The 24778-nt window shown below is 34.8% G+C and overlaps 1 protein-coding gene and 1 long non-coding RNA gene across 11 annotated transcripts in view; one reads left to right on the top strand and one right to left on the bottom strand.

Moving 5' to 3' along the window:
* The window catches only part of LOC127881608 (plasma membrane calcium-transporting ATPase 2-like), a 178367-nt gene extending 153618 nt beyond the window's left edge, over positions 1-24749 (top strand). For 7 of the 10 annotated variants that reach the window (XM_052429627.1, XM_052429631.1, XM_052429630.1 and 4 more), the window contains one exon: positions 17283-19609. In XM_052429627.1, the coding sequence (XP_052285587.1) occupies positions 17283-17528 (246 nt within the window). In that variant the 3' untranslated portion in view covers positions 17529-19609. Of the gene's footprint in view, positions 1-6254; positions 9499-17282; positions 19610-24145 lie in introns of those variants that run through there. The other 3 variants (XM_052429634.1, XM_052429633.1, XM_052429632.1) reach the window with 3 other exon arrangements.
* LOC127881714 (uncharacterized) overlaps positions 1-24778 on the bottom strand; it is a 515289-nt gene that overhangs the window by 116346 nt on the left and 374165 nt on the right. The gene's annotated exons all lie outside the window — the stretch shown is intronic.

Genomic DNA, 24778 nt, shown 5'->3' with positions numbered 1-24778 from the left:
CCGATATCTGACTCTTCGTGAACCTGAATCTACCATATTTAGTGGAAATAATAAAAAAATTGTATCAAGGACAAGGAATTCTAGTAAATACAGATTTTATCAATATTTCTTAAACTTGCTGGTTCCATTAACAGTGTGATCACCCTGTGTGAAATCCTTCTGCTACGACTGAATGCCAAACTGATTACCTCCCCATAGAATAGAAGCAAATTAAGATATTGTTTTTAAACTTTTAGTTCTGTGTAACCCTTTGAAGAGTGTTATTTAACCTGTGTGATTCCTCCTAACATTAATTTCTGTTACATTTTTAGCTCGACTATTATATATGAAATATATATATAGTGGAGCTATCCTACTCACCCCGGCATCGGCGTTAGCGTCTGCGTTAGCATGCAAATGTTAACGTTTTTGTACTACCCCAATTATTTTCTTTGTCCCTTGACATATTGCTTTCATATTTTGCATACTTGTTTTCCAACATGACCCCAACCTATAAACAAGAGCAGACAACTCTATCAAGCATTTTGTCATAATTATGGCCCCTTTTCTTCTAAGAATATGCAGCAAATGTTAAAGTTTGCGTACTACCCCAATTATTTTCAATGTCCCTTGACATATTGCTTTCATATTTTGCATACATGTTAACCATCATGACCCCAACCTATAAACAAGAGCAGTCAACTCTATCAAGCATTTTGACATAATTATGGCCCCTTTTATACTTAGAATATGCATATTATTGATAAATCTATGTTAAAGTTTGCATACTACCCCAAATATTTCCTATATCCTTTGACATGTTGCTTTTTTATGTTGCATACTTGTTAACCAACATGACCCCAACCTATAAACAAGAGCAGACCACTGTATCAAGCATTTTGGCATAATTATGGCCCCTCTTACACTTAGATAATTGAACATTTTGCTTAAATTGCCATTACTTCTTTATTTATGATCACAGTTATTATTACTTTGACAAAACAACACTTACCTGAATACCACAATGGATTCCACCCAAACAATTCCCCATGCCCTTTACCAGAATTCCTTCCCCAACCCCCCCCCCCATATTTTTTTAAACATCATCTTATAAACTACCCTACCCCACATTATACCCCCTCTCACCATCCCCACCCCTCTACCCCCACCCCCCCCCCCAATTTTTTTAACATCATCTAATAAATTACCACAACCCACATTATACCCCCCCCCCCCCCCAAAAAAAAAATAAATAAATAAATAAATTTTTCCTTGTTTTATTTTTGAAAGATTGTCTAATAAATTATTGAATATGAACAATTTCCCAATGATGGCTTACGTTATACTGTCAAGCACTCGAATAGTCGAGCGCGCTGTCCTCTGACAGCTCTTGTTGAATTCCGGCTTCTTATTGTTGGATTTTCCTTAGCCAGCTGCATCCCCTAGCCAAGATTGTGTCTGCGGTTGTGTTCCATAGAATCATTATACCTTACATTATATGATTTCAGTCTTTCAGGGAAGTTTATTGTAGAAAAATGTTGACTTAGGAACACAACTAAATATATAATAAAAATAACAAATCTAGGTCCTTATTGTTCATGAGATAATACCATACAGTGTTTGCCACACAGATAAAAAGCTTTAAACAAAACCTAACACTTGGCACAAGTATGTGATATTGTTGCTTGAAAACTAGAAAAGCCTAGGTCTCCTGATGAGTTTGGATTGGGGCGGGTCACAAAGCAAGCGCACACTGCCCTGGTACCGTTCTTGTTTATTCTCTATTTAACAGCTGAGAGTTGTGAAAGCTTTTAAGTCAACATTGGAGGACCTAGAGGAGAAGCGAAGCGTGCACAGCTATCAGAGTCTGCACGGGCTGCGCAGCTCGCGCAGCCACCACGGGCACCGGCCCATCGGTGACGAGGTGTATAACAATCACCTGCTCCGCACCACGTCGTTCCCTATTAGAAACCAGTACACGTCGTATCATATGAATTCGCCAGACCGTGAGGCACATACGCCTGTGGAGAATTTCAAAACTCGCTCACATTCCTGCGAGAGTGTGCCATTAGTCAGTAAACAACGATCGCCGTTGCTTGCTACAGCGAACCCCGCGCTGAAAAGATCTCCTCCGAAAGGTGTTGCTCGGTCAGAAGAGGTATCCCACGAGATAGTCACGGAGACTTCGATCTGACTAGAATCGACAGCCGATGAAGAGGACGATGTCTATTTATAGATTCTGAATTCTGATTCTGAATAGTATGTTGACGCTGTGAGTGGAGACAATTGATTGAAACTGAGTTTTATACATTTTGGAGAAGTTATAGTTTCATAGATTTTGAATTTCTTTCCAAAGTATGTTGATGCTGTGACAGGAGACTATCAATTGAAACTGAGTTCTAGAAATTTTGGAGAAAGTTCTTATGCTCTTTAGTTCTGTGTAATGCAACTGATAGGTGTCTTTTTAGACACTTAATTTTTTATTCTAACTGTTCCTGAAGTGTTGGTTGTTCATTGTTTAACTGGCTCATGCAAAATGCATTTGCAGTCGTCTTGGATATTGAAATGGGCTAGGTGAGGAAGCATTTATGTTTGTGTAAATTGTTTCATCTTTGTTAAATTTTACTGAATTTCTGGAGCACTGTTTAAAAAGTTAGGACTAAAGCCTTGCTGTTCACTGGTGCTTTTATAATATTAACATGTAATAAAAGCATATTTCTACAATGAATTGGGAAAAATTGGATGTGAATAATGTTTTAATGATTGGGAATTTTACTTATTCCTCATTGATGTTTGACATTTAATGAGTGTATCTATTAGATATGTTACAGATCTATTATTTTCTGAGCCCAAATCTGTTATGTTATCCCTAAGTAGGGATGGTGAAACTGCAGTCAATGAACTTTCTATTGACACTGAAATCTGTCTATCATGCAATGTATATAGTCTGTTGTGTTAGATTTTTGGTAGATATACTTTGTTCCGTATTGGTCTACTCTGTCAGTCATGGATTTACTTATAGGAAGTAAAGAGGGATTTAACTTTAATGACCTGTGTCGGTTACATGAAACATTTATTGTGAATTGTTCTATCTTTCTTAGCGTATTGTTCTCATTCAATGTCAGTGTTTAGTTACTTTTGTCTGTGGGCACATGTTGTTGTTGTTGTTGCTGGGTTAGCCACTGTAGGTTTTGTTTACGAAGTGAAATTGTGACTTTCTGAGCATTTTAGACTACCTGTGAAAACTTTATTTGTTAGTTATAAGTCATGTTGACTTACTAGTCCACTATACAGAATGTTTTTGCTCTTAAAATGCTTTAAAGGGGCATATAGAGAAAAATATAGACAGATTTTAGGAACTGTCGACCTACAAAAAAGTTAGATTTTTTCTGGCTTCTATTGACATTGTACAATTTTTTTCCTTATAAAAGGCTAAAAGGGATTTACATTTTTTCAAGTTTATCAGTTTTTGAAATCAATGTTGCATGAGTGTAGCTATTTCAGGTAATTTTGTTCAAGATTAAAAATACACTGGACACGTGATGTTTTCGCATTTGCATGCATAAGTGATGGTATTAAACAAGAATTGGGTTTTAATGCAAAAAATTGGCTGATCGAGTTGGGATGTTTATGTAGGAATATATGGTAAACTTTGAAAGAAAGAAAAACAATCTAAGGGTTAAGTGTCAATCTTTTTAGGGGGGATTGTTTCGGAAATTTGTGTGGCTTGATTCGTCACATATTGCGAAATTGGTCTGTGAGAAATTATGTTTTTGTTTTGGAAAGGTAAGGTCAGAGGAATGTGACCGTTTTTGCAAGTTTTGTTGTCGAGATTGTTGGCACAGGGGTGTGGTGTTGGCACAGGGATGTGGTGTTCTTTGTCAGTTTTTAGATTTTAATTAAAGGCCCACTTGGCCAAGATTGTTTTCTCGACCTTGTTAATAAGTTCACTATACAAGAATCGTAAATCTGACAGTGCATTATTAGCATACTGTTTTGTCCTGACTGCCTTCTATGCAGAGATCTGAGTATGAAGTATATGCTTGAAATGTTACGTGATAATACAAAGAAAATCATTATGAGTTGTGGGTTCTTTTGAAGATTTTGTTTCATTCTGATTATTCAAGTTCTGGATTGAAATTAGGGCTGCAGATATTATGTATTTATTGAATGAAAGATTGCATAAATATAAGCTTGGAAAAGTTAACTAAAATGTTTTGTCACAAGAAGTCTTTCTGTTTCGTTCGAGCTATAAAGGCAGTGATGCAGCTAACTGGGTTACCATGTGAGCTGCAGTCTGGGAAAATGTGGCTTAATGCATGAGTGTGAAATGTCATCCCAGATTAGCTTGTGTAGTCTGCACAGGCTTATCATGGGTGACGCTCTCAGCGTAAATAGTATTTCTCTTTTAAATGAAGTATCTTCATAGTGAACTTGCTTTTTGGCAGAAAGTGACGTTCCTGATTACCGGTAGCCTGTGCTGACATGCATTAAGTATCAAAGTGGTTAAGGGTTAAGTGAAAATACGTATCTAAGTGGTAAAGGGTTAAGTGAAAATACGTATCTAAGTGGTAAAGGGTTAAGTGAAAATACGTATCTAAGTGGTAAAGGGTTAAGTGAAAATATGTATCTAAGTGGTAAAGGGTTAAGTGAAAATATGTATCTAAGTAGTAAAGGGTTAAGTGAAAATACTTATCTAAGTGGTAAAGGGTTAAGTGAAAATACATATCTAAGTGGTAAAGGGTTAAGTGAAAATACGTATCTAAGTGGTAAAGGGTTAAGTGAAAATACGTATCTAAGTGGTAAAGGGTTAAGTGAAAATATGTATCTAAGTGGTAAAGGGTTAAGTGAAAATACTTATCTAAGTGGTAAAGGGTTAAGTGAAAATACATATCTAAGTGGTAAAGGGTTAAGTGAAAATATGTATCTAAGTGGTAAAGGGTTAAGTGAAAATACGTATCTAAGTGGTAAAGGGTTAAGTGAAAATATGTATCTAAGTGGTAAAGGGTTAAGTGAAAATATGTATCTAAGTGGTTAAGGGTTAAGTGAAAATACGTATCTAAGTGGTAAAGGGTTAAGTGAAAATACGTATCTAAGTGGTAAAGGGTTAAGTGAAAATACGTATCTAAGTGGTGAAGGGTTAAGTGAAAATACGTATCTAAGTGGTAAAGGGTTAAGTCAGTTTTTCTCAGATTAAGGCTCATGTGTTAGCCAGTAATCTCTCTGGGTATATCACACCCCTGTATCAGTTCTTGTGAACCATGTCAGTATTCACTGTTGTGTTTACCCTGTCTTGCATTTAATTGTTTGTTGTTTGAGGGATAAGGGAATAAGATCAAAGTTGACGTATTATTGATAATTGGTGTTTTTCACACATGTTCTGCATCGGGATTTTTTAAGTGTTCTGTACTTACTCACGAACAAATCAGTACACAAAGTATTGTGATCACAATTTTTTGGACATGGATGTGATGGGATATTGGATGCGATACAAGGTTTTTGTTGTCACTTATATTCACTCGTTGTGAACTATTTTGCCTGACATTGTACATATGTTGTTACGTTGTTGTATATCCATACGTACTGTGAAAGAGCTGTGAATGCCTGCAACACTCTGTGGTCCCCAGCCAGAATGAGGTGTTGTGCCACCATAGCCAGTGTTGTGGACCCATCTGTGCCGTGATCTCAAGCTGTATACTGACCTTACGGTTAAAATCTGTCAGCAAGTTTATTAAGAACAAGAATCTCTTTGGAAGATGAATCCTTTAGCTCTACTAAACCGTGCTTATAGCGTCTGTTCAGTTATACGTGTACTTTTTTTTTTCTTAATTTCCACCTCCTGACCCCCCTTTAGGTGTGAAGCCTTTCCTGTATTGTAGATTCCTCACATGATTGGTATTCTGTGGTTCCTTCATTTCTTTCTATATGGAGGAATTTATTGCAGCAGTTGTGCTTTGTCTGTTTCAGTGATAATGTTTTCTAGAAACCCTCCTTTTCTCTGTGTTATCTGTTAGATTTGTGTTTCCCATTATTTCGTCAATCTCAAAGACCCACAGTCATCCACTATTCAACCAAAATTTCCATTCTTTAATGTTGTTGATGTACCCTTACATTACAATTTTATCCCATTTTCTTTAGAACCTACCTTTGCTTGCATTTTCTGTTTATTTTGACATGTATTTTCATCATGTTCAGTTATCGTCACGTTTTTATTTGTGTTGTCCTCATTGTCGTCATAAGGTTGTTTGTTTTTTTTACCCCGTTTATTATTTCAGATTCGTGTTGTAAACGCATTTCGTAACGGCGTTGATATGCGCTTTGACAGTCGCAGCATCTCCTCGCTTCACAGCTACCACTCCCACCACTCGATCCATAGTGGGGGCAAGACTGGCAAAACTCACCCCACCAGTCCCCTAGCGGGGCCGCAATCACCCACGCCCAAGCCAAATAAGGATATCACCACTCTTTAGGCTTTTGGCTCGTTGCTAGCTTGAGCTGGATTGTGGTGTGTTGTGTACAACAACAACAAATGCGTAGGGAAAATGAGCAGAGAACATTTAAATTTCACTGTCTAAGCAACTTTGTTTGTGTGAGTGTGTATTTTAATTAAACTATAAAAAAATGTATCAGAAAATTATTTAAAAGCGAGAACATAATGATATTATAATGATTGCAAATATTGGTGTGATATAAACTGGACATCCGGGGAACATTGGTTGTTGTTTTACCTCCATTGGTTGCATGGATATTAATAATGATACTGTCAGGAAGGCAAAAATCAAAGTTTATTTATAATCATAAAAGATATTTCTATGATATCACTGATATGATATCACTGATGAATATTAAGTGATTGCTACATTCAAGAGGACATGGAACTTTGAAAGTCTGGGTTTTCAATATCAAGTAATTCAGTTATTGCAAAAAGACGTGTAGCTAGTTGAAGTCTGGACAAGTACGTACAATTATTGGAATATTGTTCTGGTTCAAACCTTTAAGTACTTTTATGAAGCTGAATGAGATTGCATGGTTTCTAATAAAATTTATTAAATAAACAAAAATAGCACTAGTTGTTCATCCCTTGTCTGTCTGGGAGAAAGTCTTTACAAGCCACGTTGTATCATCTTACCATTTATTTGATTTCATATTTGCGGTGAGTTTGTTTATTTAATGCAATAAGTCCTGAATGCGTTGACGTTGAGCTAAGTTACTAAGTTGTCACAAAGGAACAAAGTTTATGGTTTGTAATTTGGATGATCCGAGGTGTCTTGTGCAAAGCAATGTGTTGCTCTGTGCATTAGTATTTATTAAATGTACACAATTTTAATAATATCATATTTGTATTTTCTATTAATTTGCAATGAGTTTGCTTTGAAGTGGGCAAATGATAGGATTTCAGTATATATTGTACATTATTCTATATGCATGATTTGAACAGGCTAATAACTTGGTGAGAATATTTAAAGCATCATTTTAGCTTTTTAGGTAATTTATCTAGCATATAAGTCGAAACATTTCAACAAAACTTCTATCTATATTGAAATAACATAATTTGGTTATTTAAGTACAACTTTTTGACATGAATAAGAAACAAATAGATGTAAGTGTAAAACAATGTATTTTAAAATCTAATTTAAAATAGTTTCTTTAATTGAAATAATTTCTACTAGATGCTAAGTGAACGCTTACTGCTTACAAAGCCTGTTTTGATTCGCTGAGTGCTGGTTTTTATGAAGTCTTTGTCGTTTTGAAATTTAGATCACTGTTTGCGAAGTTGTTCAAACTATGGAAACATTCCGACTGTCTGTACGTAAATACGGACTGATATTTAGGAGAGTGTAATTGATATAGGAAAGTGTTATTGTTTTCATCCACCATTAAAGCTGTTAGCAATTTATTGTAAGCTCACCTGAGCACATAGTGCCCATGGGGAGCTTTTAGGAAATCATGATATCCGAGCATGCATGTGTAAACTTTTCCTTTTTACTACTTTTTTACTACTTCTCCTCCTCAGCCCTGCAATGGTCCTCTACTAGTTTGTTCAAATCATGTCCCTTGGGTCCCATGAAAATGGCCAGGCCCTAGGGGGTCACATGATTTATTAAAACTTGAATAACAAAAAAAATACACAGTCTTCTCTAAAATGACAAGGCCCATGGCTTTTGTATGTAACATTTAACTTTGCATGTTTGCAGTCTACCAAGTTTAAAAAAATCATGCCTGGTGGGTTAAAACAGGCCTGACCCTGCTGGTAAATTGTCTATTTTATATGTATATGTTAAAAACATAAAAAAAACTTTTCACATGAAGATGCAAGGTCCAAAAGTTATTTGGTATTTGGCATGTAACATCTTATGGTTATTCTCTACAAAAAATTTCATAAGGGCCAAAATTTGCCCAGCCCTGTTTCCGTTATATATGTGTATACAGAAAGATTTCATTTCCTGAAACCTCAGGGTTCAAAGGTTTGGTATTTGGCATGTAATAGTCTTCTACTGCCCATACATTTCTTAAATGACTCTTGTTTACCCTGACAAAATTATGCACATCAGTTGCCTTAAAAGATGACTTGGCACTGTCATAATTTTGACACTATGTCGGTAAGAACTGTAACATTTCAAAACACATGATATTATTTTTTGCCATTTTAAAATTTGGATCCAATATGTCTCAGGGGAACGAACACGGGCTTTTTTGGCCTTCTTGGTAACTGTGAAATCTGTGTATTTGACTAGTTTCTCTTGTTGCACTTTTCTTGTTGTAATGTTCAATTATGTTTCAAATGTTAAAGTTCAAAATTCATTTCTTCTTCATTTCTTAACTTTCGCTGTATATAATTATCAATTTATTTAATGTAAGTAATCTTCTTGATGACATATTAAGTCACACGGTTTAAATATGATGTACGAGTGCTAGAATTTGCCTGAACTGTGTCAGGTTTAAAAAAAAATCAAAGCAAATGGCACAAAGGAACTCAAAACAAAACAAGTAGTGAATCAAGAATTATCCCAATTTCCATTTTTTACTTCCATGTAGAAAATTTGTAAAATTCCAAAGGGTTAAGGATATCGAATAGTTTCCTGTACGTATACTTTCATATCCCCATAAGCACCAAAATACACATGCACTCGTAAGGGCTTATTAGAGTATGGTACAAAATCTGAATTAAAAAAGCCGTAATTAAGAACTGTTTCAGGGTATTCATTTTTATTCCTGACCGGAGGGTATGTTGCATTCCTATTTAGAACTGTATGAGGCTGTTTCGTACACCACATTAATTTACTTTTGTAAGTTTTTTTTTCTACTGTGTGTGTTTTTAGCTCACCTGATTGCTCAGGTGAGCTTTTGTGACCGGTCTTTGTCCGTCGTATGTCCTTCCGTTAAAATTTGCTCGTAATAACTCTAGAGGCCACATTTCTTGTCCCATCTGCATGAAACTTGGTCAGAAGCTTTGTCCCAATGAAATCTCGGCCGAGTTCGAAACTGTATTGTGCCGGGTCAAAAACTAGGTCACTAGGTGACGTCAAAAAAAAGAAAAACCTTGTTAACACTGTAGAAGTCACATTTCATGCCCAATCTTCATGTAACTTTGTCAAAATGTTTGTCTTAATGATATCTTGGATGAGTTCAAAAGTGGTTCCGATCCGTTGAAAAACATGGCTGCCAGTGGGCGGGGCAGTTTTCCTTATTTGGCTATAGAGAAACCTTGTAAACACTCTAGAAGTCACAATTTTTGCCCAATCATCATGAAAGTTGGTCAAAACATTGGTTCAAGTGATGTCTCGGAAGAGTTCAAAAATGGTCGAGATCGGTAAAAAACAATGGCCGCCAGTGGGCGGGGCATTTTTCTCTATATGTATATAGTGGCAGTTTTCCCTATTTGGCTATAGAGAAACCTTGTAAACACTCTAGAAGTCACAATTTTTGCCCAATCATCATAAAAGTTGGTCAAAACATTGGTTTTATTGATATCTCGGACAAGTTTGAAACTGGTCAGGATCGGTGAAAAAACATGGCGCTAGTGGCCGGGCATTTTTCTCTATATGTATATAGTGAAAACATGTGAACACAGTAGAAGTCACATTTTTGGCCCAATTTTCATGAAATTTGCTCAGAACATTAGTTTCCTTGATACGAGAGTTGAGTTCAAAAATGGATCCAGTCGGTTGAATAACATGGCTGCTGGGAGGGGGGCAGTTTTCTCATTATGCCCCCCCCCCCCCTCCCACCTTTCAAAGAAGAGGGGTATATTGTTTTGCTCATGTCGGTCTGTCCGTCCACCAGATGGTTTCCGGTCACAATGACCCGAAATAGTAAAATGGTTTCCGGATGATAACTCAAGAACACTTATGCCTAGGATCATGAAACTTTATAGATACATTGATCATGACTCGCAGATGACCCCTATTGATTTTCAGGTCACTAGGTCAAAGGTCAAGGTCACAGTGACCCGAAGCAGTAAAATGGTTTTTGGATGATAACTCAAGAACACTTATGCCTAGGATCATGGAACTTCATAGATACATTGATCATGACTCGCAGATAAGCCCTATTGATTATCAGGTCACTAGGTCAAAGGTCAAGGTCACCATGACCCGAAATAGTAAAATGGTTTCCGGATGATAACTCAAGAACACTTAGGCCTAGGATCATGAAACTTCATAGGTACATTGATCATAACTCGTAGATGACCCCTATTGATTTTCAGGTCACTAGGTCAAAGGTCAAGGTCACGATGACCCGAAATGGTAAAATGGTTTCCGGATGATAACTCAAGAACACTTATGCCTAGGATCATGAAACATCATAGGTACATTGATCATAACTCGTAGATAGGTCACTTGGTCAAAGGTCAAGGTCACGGTGACCTGAAATAGTAAAATGGTTTCCGTACGATAACTCAAGAATGCTTATGCCTAGGTTCATGAAACTTCATAGGTATATTGATCATGACTCGCAGATGACCCCTATTGATTATCAGGTTACTAGGTCAAAGATCAAGGTCACAGTGCCAAAAACGTATTCACACAATGGCTGTCAAGGTCACGGTGACTCAACTTAGAAAAATGGTTTCGGGATGATAACTCAAGAATGCTTACGCCTAGGATCATGAAACTTCATTGGTACATTGATCATGACTCGCAGATGAAACAATGATGAAACTTGACCAGGATGTTTGTCGGGACAATTTGTAGGTCAAGTTTGACATTTGGTAAAGATTGAATGAACGGACTCCTCTCAGGTGAGCGAACTAGGGCCATCTTGGCCCTCTTGTTAAAACATTGCAATTGTGATTGCATTGATTTTAACATTTTAAAGTATAACTATCCTTAAATTATTTAACAAATATTGTTTTTATTCTGTGTAACCTACTTAGTATTGTAAATATAGTATTTGATTTTCACTTCGCTTAGAATAAATAATATTTAATTATTTCTGGACATGGAAACTTCAAACTTAAGCATAATTTGTGGCAACAAGTATATAATTTACTTGTATACATGTACATACATCTATAGAAACGTGATGTGTTGTGAATTGAAATCCATATGGATGTATGCAATACAAAATTGGTAATGTGTACAGTGCAAAGAATATAACATTTAAGGTGTTTTATAAAGCTTTTCATTTTAACAAGTGAACAGTAGAAAAACTACTTCCAACACTATTTCCTTGAATACAATACACTTCAACACCGTTATTTCGAACACCGATAATCCGAAGTCACCGTTATTTCGAAGTATTATTCGGGTCCCGACTTTGGTTCTTCTTTGTTTTATGTAAAATTTCATTGTTAATCCGAACTTCGTTAAATCGAAGAAATCGTTATTTCGAAGTGATTCAGTCGGTCCCAACACACCTTATTCGCACCTTATTATCAATCTTTAATCCGAAGTCAAAACTGCAAAATACTGAGCGTATTTTCACACCTTGTCGTGGCGCGTTAAAAGCCGATAATTACACCTTTGTCGTCTGTGCGAAAGCTGGTGTTCAGAGAGACATTGCGTATTAGTTAAAAAAAGTTAATTCATTTCCGAAAATGTATTCATACGTTTGTATGTCTGATAATTTATGCTATTCGTTATATTTTATATGTTCTGTAATTATACAAAAATAAAAACAAGAAAAAGAATATTTTTATTCCTCCGTTTGTTACAAGTGAAAATCTATTGCTATATGACTAGTTTACGCTTTTAAGTAAGCGTGTAACCGAACCATGCGACTTCCACTTTTACAAAATCAAAGAAGTCTTCTGTCAAATGTTTATTTCGAATTATCGTTAATCCAAAGTTTTTTTAACGGTCCCGACGACTTCGAAATAACGGTGTTGAAGTGTATTTAAATGTTAAGACCACTACAGTTGATCATATGTTAGCCTGTGTAATGTTCTGCAGACAGTACCTATGCTTTCTATGGTGCACACACATTCTACATTTCGGATTGTTAACACTGTGTGCACATTATGCATAACATTATGTTTATTTCAAGAGCAATCCCTTGCTTTGTGTATAGGTTTTATTACTATTTCTATTGTTATCAGTCCATGTAGCTAATGTGTTTTATCTTGTATTATGCTTTGTAAACCTCTTACTGGAGGTTTCCTGCCAAAGTATATCTTACCTTATTAGAATGTATGTAAATTCCTTACAGTTTTTATGAATAAATAATTTTGTTTCATATTCTGTTGTTTTTCAACACTGTTCCTTTTTGTATTGGTTATGAACTCAATATCGCAATATAATATGACAGTTACTTCTATCCTGCTAAACACTATCAGTTTTTGCAGGAATGTATAACTAATACATGTACATGAAAACTATTGATTGACGGAGAAAGTTTATCAACATGGGAATGTAACAACTGCGCACAATAATATACAAATTTAAATGCGCTTGGAGTGTAACGTTCACATGAAGAAGAAAATGTGGATGTACGCGAAGCTAGTGCAGTGAGCAGAAATACTTTTTCTCCCGCATTTTGAGGTAATTATTATTACCCACTAGGATAAGCAGTGTTGGATGTTCCCTCCGGTCAATGTTGTAAAGCCAAGTTATGTTAGGTCACATGCACTTGTCTTCTCTCCCTTGTCACAATGTATTTCAAACTTCGTGGGAGTTAATTCCCTTTGTCACGTTCTAGTTTCTATTTTTTTGTTAGAAGTTGACTTGCAACCTGTAGTATGTCTATAGTTCCATTTGCTAAATTCAAAAAGATGTCTGTTGTAGAGTTTTCCTTGACCAGTTATTTAGCGACGACTAGAAGTATACTTATTTAAAATCGGGAACAGCTACAGAAATAATTACTGTTTATGGTCACAAATAATTACTTGTGTTTGGATCAAGTGGAAGTCTTTTTAATGACAAATTTGATGACTTCGATGTTTTTTTTTACAATAATCACTGTGGCCTGATTGTACACGATTTGCACACTTACTATATGTTTAAATCTATCTTGTATTCTCAACTATTGGTCAATTGCTCTTGTATATATTCTTCTTCTGAGCATCTCAAGTCATTTAATCATATATGCATAAGTTTAATCTTTGTGTATTCTTCAATTATTCAAAATTATCTGTTTGAAATATTCTGCTCTAACAGTACTGCTACTAACAATATAAGTACTGGAGGGGTCTGTGGTTGTATACGTTGATATATCTGCAAAGTTTCACATTACTCAGTACCTATTCATACTTTCCTATCACGTAAGCAGCTGGTGAAATAAGGGCTAGTACAGAAGTGCAGAGACTTCTCTGTTTGAAATATTCTGCTCTAACAGTACTACTAACAATATTGTTACTGGCTGGGTTTGTGATTCTAAATGTTGATATAGCTGAAAAGATTCATATTACTCAGTATTCATATTTATCTATCACATAAGCGCTAGTACATGAGTACACTGGTTTCAATGCCGCAGCACAATCTTTGCATGTTAGTTTTACCTAGTGTGATATTGTATACGCTTTTAACCTCAATTGCATGTGCATGCTTGAATATATCATCCCGTTACCCTTTTTACCTTGTATTATGTATATGCATGGTCATGCTTACTAATTGGCTATTTTTATTCTTGCAGGTTTTCTCCATAAAATATTGTGTATAACCCTTTACCACTTAGAAACGCACTTTAACCCATTTATTTCCAGTGGACTCTCCCATCTTTCTAAGTTGGATCAATTTATTTCCAAAATTAGGGATGTCTAGCATATTTATTTCTATATTTAGAACAATTCTTACAGAAATTCCTTTAAGCAAACAGCGTAGACCCAGATGAGACGCCGCATCATGCGGCATGTCATCTGGGTTTACACTGTTTGCAATGTCCTTTTTTCAGGACGCTAGGCATGAATGGGTTAACGTGTTTGTTGTCCCTAAGAAAATCAAACTAAATGTAAGACCTGTCCTACTTACCGTAATTCAAGTTTTAGAGGCTTCATTGCCAACTCAAAGATACTGATGAGCAGCAAACAGCATAAAACCTGAACAGCCTGCGAGTAATGTGGTTGCACATTTTAACTTTGCTTCTGAGCCGTAAAGGGATAAACAAAAGTTCTGAGATCTTTTCCGTCGAGCATCTCAATAATATGTAAATTGCTACGAGATAGTTAATAATATGTAAATTGCTATGCGATAGTACCGGGGTATATTTCCTAAAATATTTTAAATGGTTAAACTTTATAGATTCCTTATAGATATTTCCAACCAAAGTTCAGAAAGGCACTCATGGTAACAGTCAAATACTGCAAGTTTCTGTACACCAAATAGCTGCTGATGAGTAGACTTTTAACCTTCATCCCAAATTATATATTCTCTTTGCTCTAAGCGCTTTGAAAATAAGCAAAATTGAATGAATTTCTAACAACTATATAGTCTTCACTTAATAATAGTTTGTTTACTATACAAAAGATGCCCTTTTTAAAAGAATTGTGAGTTTTTGAGCAGAGTTGTAAATGTTTCCGATTTCTCAAACTCTTTTCAGTACTTTATTGTAGCATCAGTTACTTGTAATATTGACTTCACAGTGACACCAGTATATGTTTTAAACCACATACAAGCATTTTCATTGCTTGTCATGACTATTACTTTATCATCCTTCATGTTATATATATATATAAATAACAACATTGAAACAAATTTTTCACTATGTGTAATACTCAAAGACAAAATCACACTTTAAGGTCAAATGTCAAACTGGGTATGTCCATCATAAGTGAAAGGCATGCCATTGAAAAACTCATGCTTTTTTGCCTCAAAGGTTAAACTTATATTCATTTGAGGAGGGTCAAGGTCACACTTAAATGGAAAATGTTTGAGCCTCTATTTTTATGTTTGCTCCAAATCTCTAAGACACTTTGAAGGGTTTTGATGAAACATGGTTAAAATGCTAAGGTCCTTGAGTAAATATGCAGGATATTTAAGTAAATGTTACACATTTAAGGTAAAGGTTACACTTGAAGGTCATAAGCTTTTATTTTGCTTATGGATCATCCCCTTTCAGTTTTTGATATTTATACAAAATAGCTGATCAGCCACATGTGCAATATAAATTCTCAACCCATTCCCAAAGCCAAGTGAAAATGGATGTATGCATCCAGCATAAATCCCCAACAGCCTGTGAAAAACTCGCAGTCTGTTCAGGTTGGATGCTGTTTGCTGCTCGGCAGTACCTTAGGGTTGGAAATAAAGCATTATTAACTGGAATCTAGTTGTAAAGGTATTTAATAAAATTGAATTTTCTAAGGCACGCGTTAAAGTGGGTATTTGAGTGGTGAAGGGTTAACTTAAATTTATACTAGATGTTGGATGAAAAAGTCTCAGAACTTTGAATGCTGTTATAATCTCCGGACCTTACTTGTGTATACTAGTAGGATTTAAAAATCTTAAGGCGTTTTTTGAGTGTTTTAAGGCTAATAAATATAATTATTATTACTAAAATGACTTCATCAGTTCACTTTGATCTTTTGTAAGAGAGTATAGGCGAAATAAACAGAGCTGTTTTTCCAATATGCTAGGTAATAAATGTGTGAACACCCTTACAAGAATGCATTTTAGATGCTTTGTAATTGATAATTAGTTTTGCAGAAGAGCAATTTCTATCAGCCTATATGATAAAATGTGGCATCTAAATAAAAACATTCACTTTGGGTGGATATTATTTGGACAAATGCAATGAAACACTATTTGTTAAATACACCAATGTCAAATGTCATTGCTCCAAATTGATGTTGTTTTATTTCAAATTAAAACACTTATTATAAATACATTCGACACTGTTATAGAATTAATTATTTATGAATGCAGTTTTTAATGCAGATTTTGTTTTAAGTCTTTTCTTATCGGTTTATACACATTCTTCATAGAAAACTTTGTCATTGTAAAATCACTGAATTATGCAGCTAATACATTTAAATAGCGTTGATTCTATTCAAATATAAAAAATACCTTGTTGTACTGAAAGGGTTTATGGTAAGTTTTTCATTCTTTGATTAATTCATGCACAAGAAAATGTAATCTATATGACCCTTCCAAACTTTAAGTGGGTTAATTATTTCCTTGTATATTTTTATATATGCTGATTTACCTTTTTCTGATTGTCTAATCGTTATCCTTAACTGGGTTTTGATATTAACCTAATAACAAAACAATCACAAATACGTTCATTTCTTTGCAAGTAAGAGAAATATATACATGAAAGTCAATGTTCATTAATGGTTTATTATTTGCCAAAAGTATGGCTTATGAAAATTGGAAAAATAAATGTACAGGTCACACAACCATGATTTCTTTCGATCCGGGGGCATATTGTTTTTGGCCTGTCTGTCTGTCTGTCATTCATTCATTCATTGTGTGTGTCCCAAAACTTTAACCTTGTTTAAAGTTTTGCAATAACTTGTGCATTATTGAAGATAGCAATTTGATATTTGGCATGCATGTGTATCTCATGAAGCTGCACATTTTGAGTGGTGAAAGGTCAAGGTCATCCTGCAAGGTCAAAATTAAAAAAATACAATCCAAGGGAAGTAATAAGCTTTAACAGGGACATAACTTGTAAACCTGCCAAATGATATATAGAAATTTTATTTCAAAGTGGCGCAATAGGGGGCAGTGTATTTCTGACAAACACATCTCTTGTGTTCCCTTAATATTTATAATATACATAATTTACAGCCTCTACAGTACACTACATGGTCCCCCTCTTTTTTTGTTATAGATTATTAATTATTAAGTTGATTAACTAAGATAACATAATACTGATTTCTGAGATAATTTCTAATTTAATAAACTAATGTCCTGTTCGTGTTGCAGATTAGAGTGGTGAACGCGTTTCAGATGGACCTGGATGCGCTATCAGGTATGGATAGTTACGATAAGCGCAGCCGACCCTCTGTAATAAGTCTCCAATCCCTTCAAGCTGCTCAAAGACCCCCATCGGGTGCAGCCTGGCGCCCAGCGCTGCCCAGCTCGCCCGAGCGCGAAGAACCCCCGGGTGGCGTGGGTGGCGCAAACCGCTGGATTGGGCGGCAGGAGAGCATTCCGTACGCTGATGAATGAGCCCTTCGTTCAGCAGCCCTAGGACAGAAAATATTTACATAAATTTGCAGTTTTAATTGAATTTTTATTGATTGATTTTATGCACTGTATAGTGTATAGATTGTATAAAGGTTAGGATAATAACAAATTATGGGATAAATGAGGTGTTCACAGGCCCTAGGACAGAACACATTATATGGGCAGTTTTAATTTGAATTTTGAATTGATTAATTTCTATCAAAATCTTTGTTAAAGTGCACTGTATAGTGTATAGATTGTGTAAAGGTTAGGATAATAATTTTTTTTGCAAACTTTTGCAAATGAATATGATATAGCAAAACTTTGATGACAAGGCTTAGAATAATTAATTGAGAGGAGATTGGGTTTGTTATTGTGTAATTATATGAATGAGAGATCTGAAAGATGGATGCATGTCTTTGACAATTGTTGCTGAAGTAGCTAAAAAGGAAATGCACTGTTTGGGAAGAAAGGTTTATAATTCACTATCAGATTTCCGAGTTTAATGTCAAGATATAGTGAATAATTCAAATAATATATAAAGAAGTATTTGATGAAATAGTGATGTGCACTGCAAAAATTGTTTATTGCTTGGTGCTGGAATTTAATAGCCAGTTTGAAGCTTATAATTTAAAGAAATCCATGGGCATGAATGTAGAAGGGTGGAAAACTTAATGATGTTAAATGATTAAGGACTTGTGTGGACTAAATTTGCCAGTTATGTATAGATATTTCTCGATGTTTTTTTCTTCTTCATATATCTGTGTAGTAAAATATTATGAAAATGATGCTCTCTGTCTAGTAACATAAATAGTGTTTAGATAATTCTCATATCCAGTAATAAGAATAAAATCTCACTTATGTGATGTCTACTCGTTTGGGTGGTTGTAAGAGTGTCACACTAAGAACATGTGACCCGCATCATGCAAAAACAGGTCTAATGCCTTATGCAGTATAGCTCCAGACCAGCCTGCGCATCGACATAAGACCCATTTATGCATGACATTTTTTTTACTATGAAAAAAAAAAAGGATTATTGTTTAGCATGTAACTGGTATGAGCTGATAGCTAAAATGTTATGTTAATTATTACAAACTTATTTTTATAGAATATCCAATTACCTATTAATTTTAAAAACTATTGTCTTATTCTGAACAATTTTGAAAATATTTCTATTCCATGTCATATTTTGTAAAGATATTAAATTGTGAGGATATAACATGTTTAGATTGTACGTTCATGTTTTACTGAAAGCATAAAGAGATTTGAAATATGTTATATAACAAATGCAGATTGAGTAAGCCATTTAAAGAACGTCTATTATGTATAGGAGAAACACATTTATACCTCAATCAAACAAATTGTTTTCATTCACTTGCTGTCATTTTTGTCGTAAAACATTGTTATTGTGTCAAACAAACAACTCAAAATGCGTACTTATTCCATGTGATATAACTTTCAAATGTAGCAGGAAATTGTAATCAGTAACTCTCAATATCTCATGGTTTTCTTGTATACAGCAAAAGCATATTTTACTTATGATATTGATGAAGATTATAATATCTGACACGAGATCCTTCCAAGTTGAACCCACAATTTCAAAGTAAATTGTTATTGCAATGCATGGACATGATACTGTAAATGACTTCATACCAAACTTTATTTCTCAGTCACTGTCCCACATAATGCGTTTATTACATAGTGTATATTTTGGTCTACATTCATACGTACTGTCATCACATTACTCATAATTATCATGTCTGTGAAGAGCCCAGTTAGTTTTTTTTTTAAATTGTATGAATCTGAAAGTCGATGATGTTTACTGTGTGAAAAACTACTTTGTATGAATCTAAAAGTCTATAATGTTGACAGTGTTAAAAAATACACTATCAATCTAAAAGTATATAATGTTGACTGTGTGAAAAAAGACACTTTTTGAATCTAGAAGTCTTTGATGTTGACAGTGTGAAAAAATACACTGTATGAATCTAGAAGTCTATAATGTTAACAGTGTTAAAAAATACAGGGTATGAATCTTAAAGTCTATTATGTTTACAGTTTGAACAATACACTATGAATCTAAAGGTCTATGATGTTTACAGTGTGAAAAAATACACTACATGTATTGAAATGGTATGCAAGTATCACAGGTTTGTGTCCATTTTATGTCATTCCTAGTCTAATATTATGTCAGAACTCACTTAATGTAGAGATTTGTAAATGATCAGAAATATTTCTGAGTAATATTGCTTTTCTGAAATATGGTTCATCATTTCTTGCTTTACTTAATGTCTGTAATAACTGTTCTTGCAGAATGATCAGAAATTTTATGCATGAGAGGCTGTAGTTTTATTGATGAGAGCGTATTATTGTCTTCATGTGCATGTTGAACTAATCACCTTTTAAAACTGTCTTTGCAGAGAAAAGTTTTGGTACGTAAATGTTTTACATAAGGGCCATCATGTGATCTGTGTTTAGCTGATTGTCTTGAGCTAGTTTAGCTAATAAGTTATTGTTTTTAAACCTTACACTAGAGTTTAGCTAGAAATTGGATTAAGTTGAATTCTTGTGATTTTTTTTTTCATTCATTAATTTTGAGTGCTTTTTTAGTGTAATACACATATTATTGTTTAGTGTGTTCCCAAACATATTAAGGTCATTTTAAAACAACAAGCTCATGGGGAGCTTTTGTGATCACCTTATCTCTGTCCTTTGTTTTCATTTGTCAACATTTACCTCGTTTAAAATGTAGATGTCATATGTGTTATCAAATCTTAATGAAACTTGGTCAGAACATTACTCTAATTGATATAGCAGAGGAGTTCGAAACTGGGTCATGTTGGGTCAAAAACTAGGTCAACTTCAAGAAAAAGCTTCTTTACTCTAGAACTAACATTTAGTCCAACCTTAATGAAAATTTGTTAGAAAATTTATTCAAAATATATCCAAATCAGAAAATGGGTCCTGTCCTTTGAAAACATTGTCGCCATGGAGCAGGGCAGTCTTCACTATATCACTGTGGCGAAAACTTGGTATAAAGACTGTGGAAGTCACATTTTTTTGTCAAGTCATCATTAAACTTACTAAGAATATTGCTTGTATGACATATCTGTGCTGAGTTTGCATACAGTTCCAGTTGGTTAAGAAAACATGGTCCCAAGGCGGACATGACTATTTTTAGCTTGGCTGTTTTCGGAGAAAACCAGAGGTATTGTTATAGCCAGCTTGTCATCCGCGTCGTGCTAAAACCTTACTATTGGCTCTAAAATCAAAGTGCTTCCACCAACAACTTTGAAACTTCATATGTTGATGCACCTTGATGAGTTCTACACGCCACACCCATTTTTGGGTCACTAGGTCAACGGTCACTGTTACCTCTAAAAAAAAAAAAAATCTGACAAGCTTTCATTTATTCAAAACTGCATCCGAGCGTTGGCACCCGTTATGTGGTGCTCTTGTCCTTATATTGCCTTAGTGAATGTTTGTTACTTTTTTCATCCAATCTTCATGAAACTTGCTGACATTTGTTGAAAGGTTATCTGGGCTGAGTTTGAAAATTGTTCTGTACATTGAATAACAAGGCCTCCTTGATTGGATCAGATTTCCTTCAATGGGTATAGTGAAACCTTGGTAACTCTACAAGTAACATTTTAAGTCGAAAATCCATGAAACTTGCCGGAACCTTTGTTCATATCATATCTGGGCAGAGTTAAAAATATGGTTTCAGTCTTTTGAAACATTGACAGCCCAGGGGCGGGCTATTTTGCCATAGTGAATCCATGTTAAAACTCTAGCAGTCACATTTATGGCCACATTATAAAACTTTTTTTAGATTTAATGATATTTTGCCGAGTTATTAATTGGTTTTGAAAATATTGCAAAAGCTGCCCAGAACAGTTCTTATCCTTGCAATGGGGTCCGAGGTGAGTGACCGAGGTTACAAAACCCTCTTGTTTTTATATCCATCAGTAAAATAAATTGACATTTATTCATGATGCCAGAAAAAAATGATAATTTGCTTTTTTTACAGTTGATTTGATACTTTTATTACAAATAATGCCATTTTAATGAATTTCAGATTACTAGTATTTTTTTCAATAATGTGTTATACTATGCTAGCAGCAATAAACATTATTTATTATACACATAAACATGATGGTCCTATGCTAAACTAATTAACTACTCATGTGGTTGCGTTTATTCTACTGTATAACTGTCACATATTTGTTACATAACCATGTGTATGGTTGACCCAAAACAATAGTAATCAGCTCCTTATTTTGGTAGAAATTATTGCACCAGTCACATTTGTTGTGTCTTTAGACAATTTTCGATTAAGTAACATTGTAACAAATGTTCAAAGATGAGGCACTTGCAAATGCATGTAAACATGTATAGAGTGTTTTTTTTCTTGTTTCGAGTTATCATAACTTACTTCTCAGTATTTCACCATATTGTTTATCTCTACAATTATATACATTAAATACAATAAGCATTTGCATAATTTGTAAAATTGAATATTCATTTGAGTGCATAAATTTCCTGTAACCAATGTTTTGGGTAAGCCACACTAGATTTTCTACTGTACAGTGGATATGTCATTACCGTATAATGTCTTATCTAGCAAGTGTTCAATAGCTCTTACAGGAATATATTCGTTAACAACCTCAACAAACCAGAAGTCATATATTACCCATGTCATAGGAAAATGTCTCTGATGCCAATCAAACAGGCCGATAAGGAGCTATGCTTTCTACTAATGCTCATTGGGTCATTGTCGACTTGCAGTCACCCCAGGGTGACATGAATCGGCTTCTAGTCACCCCCGGGTGACTTGTGGGCCATTTCAGGTCGACAATGACCCATTATGCTCTACTAATTAGACCATAAACCTTTTGTAACTTTACAGCAAACAATGACCCATTGAGCTCTACTAATTAGACCACAAACGTTTTGTAACTTTACAGCAAACAATGACCCATTATGCTCTACTAATTAGACCACAAACCTTTTGTAACTTTACAGCAAACAATGACCCATTGAGCTCTACTAATTAGACCACAAACCTTTTGTAACTTTACAGCAAACAATGACCCATTGAGCTCTACTAATTAGACCACAAACCTTTTGTAACTTTACAGCAAACAATGACCCATTGAGCTCTACTAATTAGACCACAAACCTTTTGTAACTTTACAGCAAACAATGACCCATTGAGCTCTACTAATTAGACCACAAACCTTTTGTAACTTTACAGCAAACAATGACCCATTGAGCTCTACTAATTAGACCACAAACCTTTTGTAACTTTACAGCAAACAATGACCCATTGAGCTCTACTAATTAGACCACAAAACTTTTGTAACTTTACAGCAAACAATGACCCTTTGAGCTCTACTAATTAGACCACAAACCTTTTGTAACTTTACAGCAAACAATGACCCATTGAGCTCTACTAATTAGACCACAAAACTTTTGTAACTTTGCAGCAAACAATGACCCTTTGAGCTCTACTAATTAGACCACAAACCTTTTGTAACTTTACAGCAAACAATGACCCTTTATGCTCTACTAATTAGACCATAAACCTTTTGTAACTTTACAGCAAACAATGACCCTTTATGCTCTACTAATTAGACCATAAACCTTTTGTAACTTTACAGCAAACAATGACCCATTATGCTCTACTAATTAGACCACAAACCTTTTGTAACTTTACAGCAAACAATGACCCATAGAGCTCTTGAACAGCCTGCACAGGCAGGTCTGGTGCCACTCTGGCCGCATATGGCATCAAACCCATTTTCACATGACTCGGGTCATATTTCGTAAAAAAAACAACATAATACTTAGATACTAATGTGTGTGTATTTGAAATAATCTGTAAATGTTTGAGGCATATACTTGACAAGATCTGCAGTTTTGAATTAACATTTAACAAATAAATTTAATGTGAAGTAAAGTATAAAATAAATATTCAAATAATATGTAAAGTAGAAAGTTTGTTTTGTTGTTTGTTTGTCTTTGTTTTGGTGAACGTCATTTAATGGTTTTTATAAATTTTGTAACAAGCACTAATTTTGGGTTTTGGTAAGTATTATAAGAAGTGAAACATATTGATTTATAAAAAACATAACAATAAGAAGTCCCCTTAACTTTTGGTTGAAAACTCTTTTATATCCTGCAATACTGTCAAAACCTTGTATATATAGCTTAGTTATATAGAATTATGTAAATGTTTAGTTTTTAACATTTCAAAGATAATTGTTAACCAAAAATATGTATACTTTTAACACCATGTGTGCACTATTTAACCCTTTCCCACTCCGAAGCAAAGTTAAAATGGCTTATGCAACCAGCATAAAACTCGCAGCCTGTTCAGGTTTTATGCTGTTTGCTGCTCATCAGTATCTAAGGGTTGGAAATGAAGCCTTTAAAACTTGAATTTAGTAAGAAAGGTCTTAAATTAAATGTAACTTTTTATATAGTACAACAAATGCGTAAAAAATATGTATCTAAGTGAGGAAGGGTTAAAAAAAAGTTATTACCGCTGTATGAATGTACATGTATGCAGCATAAACAAGCTTCGGGCTTTCAGCACGCAATGTGTTTTGTTCCAGCAGAAACTTTAGCTCTACACCACCAGCAGCAAGCCCACTTGCATCCGAGCCCCGCCGGCGCGGTGTAGAGCCTGCGCTCAGCGCCATGTGTGCGGCGCACAGTTGCATGCCATGTACCTTGTGTCGTACTTCAGAGACGACCGCCTGAGGCATCGCTGTATGTGCAGAGAACTTGGCCACTGTTAAATATATCTGGGGACTCGCTGTAGTTGATATTTTTCGTGTTTAAGTGGATTTTGTTAGTGTTGTTACTTCTAGTAAATGCGTATGGAAATTAATTACAGTTATTGACATGCAAAAAATTTTGTGTGAACTTTAAATGATTCTTAAATAAATCAGTAAAACGATCAACAATCAACAGCACATTGTTTGTGATTGGGAATGATGCATCTTTCTAAACAATCCTACATGTATGCACATTTAGCCCTGGTAATCCACTTGGATTGGATGAACTAGCGCACGAAAAGAGTAAGCTAACTGAATGCTGTGGTGTCAGTAAACTGGATGTGTGCTATTTAAGTCAGCAAAAATAACCTCAACAATGTGATGTGTTTTTTTATCTCCAAAAATTCAGTAATTTACATGTAGGTTACTATATTGATATTGTTTCTAGAGATTGCACTAGGGTATTAT

The sequence above is a fragment of the Dreissena polymorpha genome, chromosome 5, assembly GCF_020536995.1.
Source record: "Dreissena polymorpha isolate Duluth1 chromosome 5, UMN_Dpol_1.0, whole genome shotgun sequence".
NCBI classification, from domain to species: domain Eukaryota; kingdom Metazoa; phylum Mollusca; class Bivalvia; order Myida; family Dreissenidae; genus Dreissena; species Dreissena polymorpha.
This window is presented reverse-complemented; position numbering and strand designations above follow the sequence as displayed.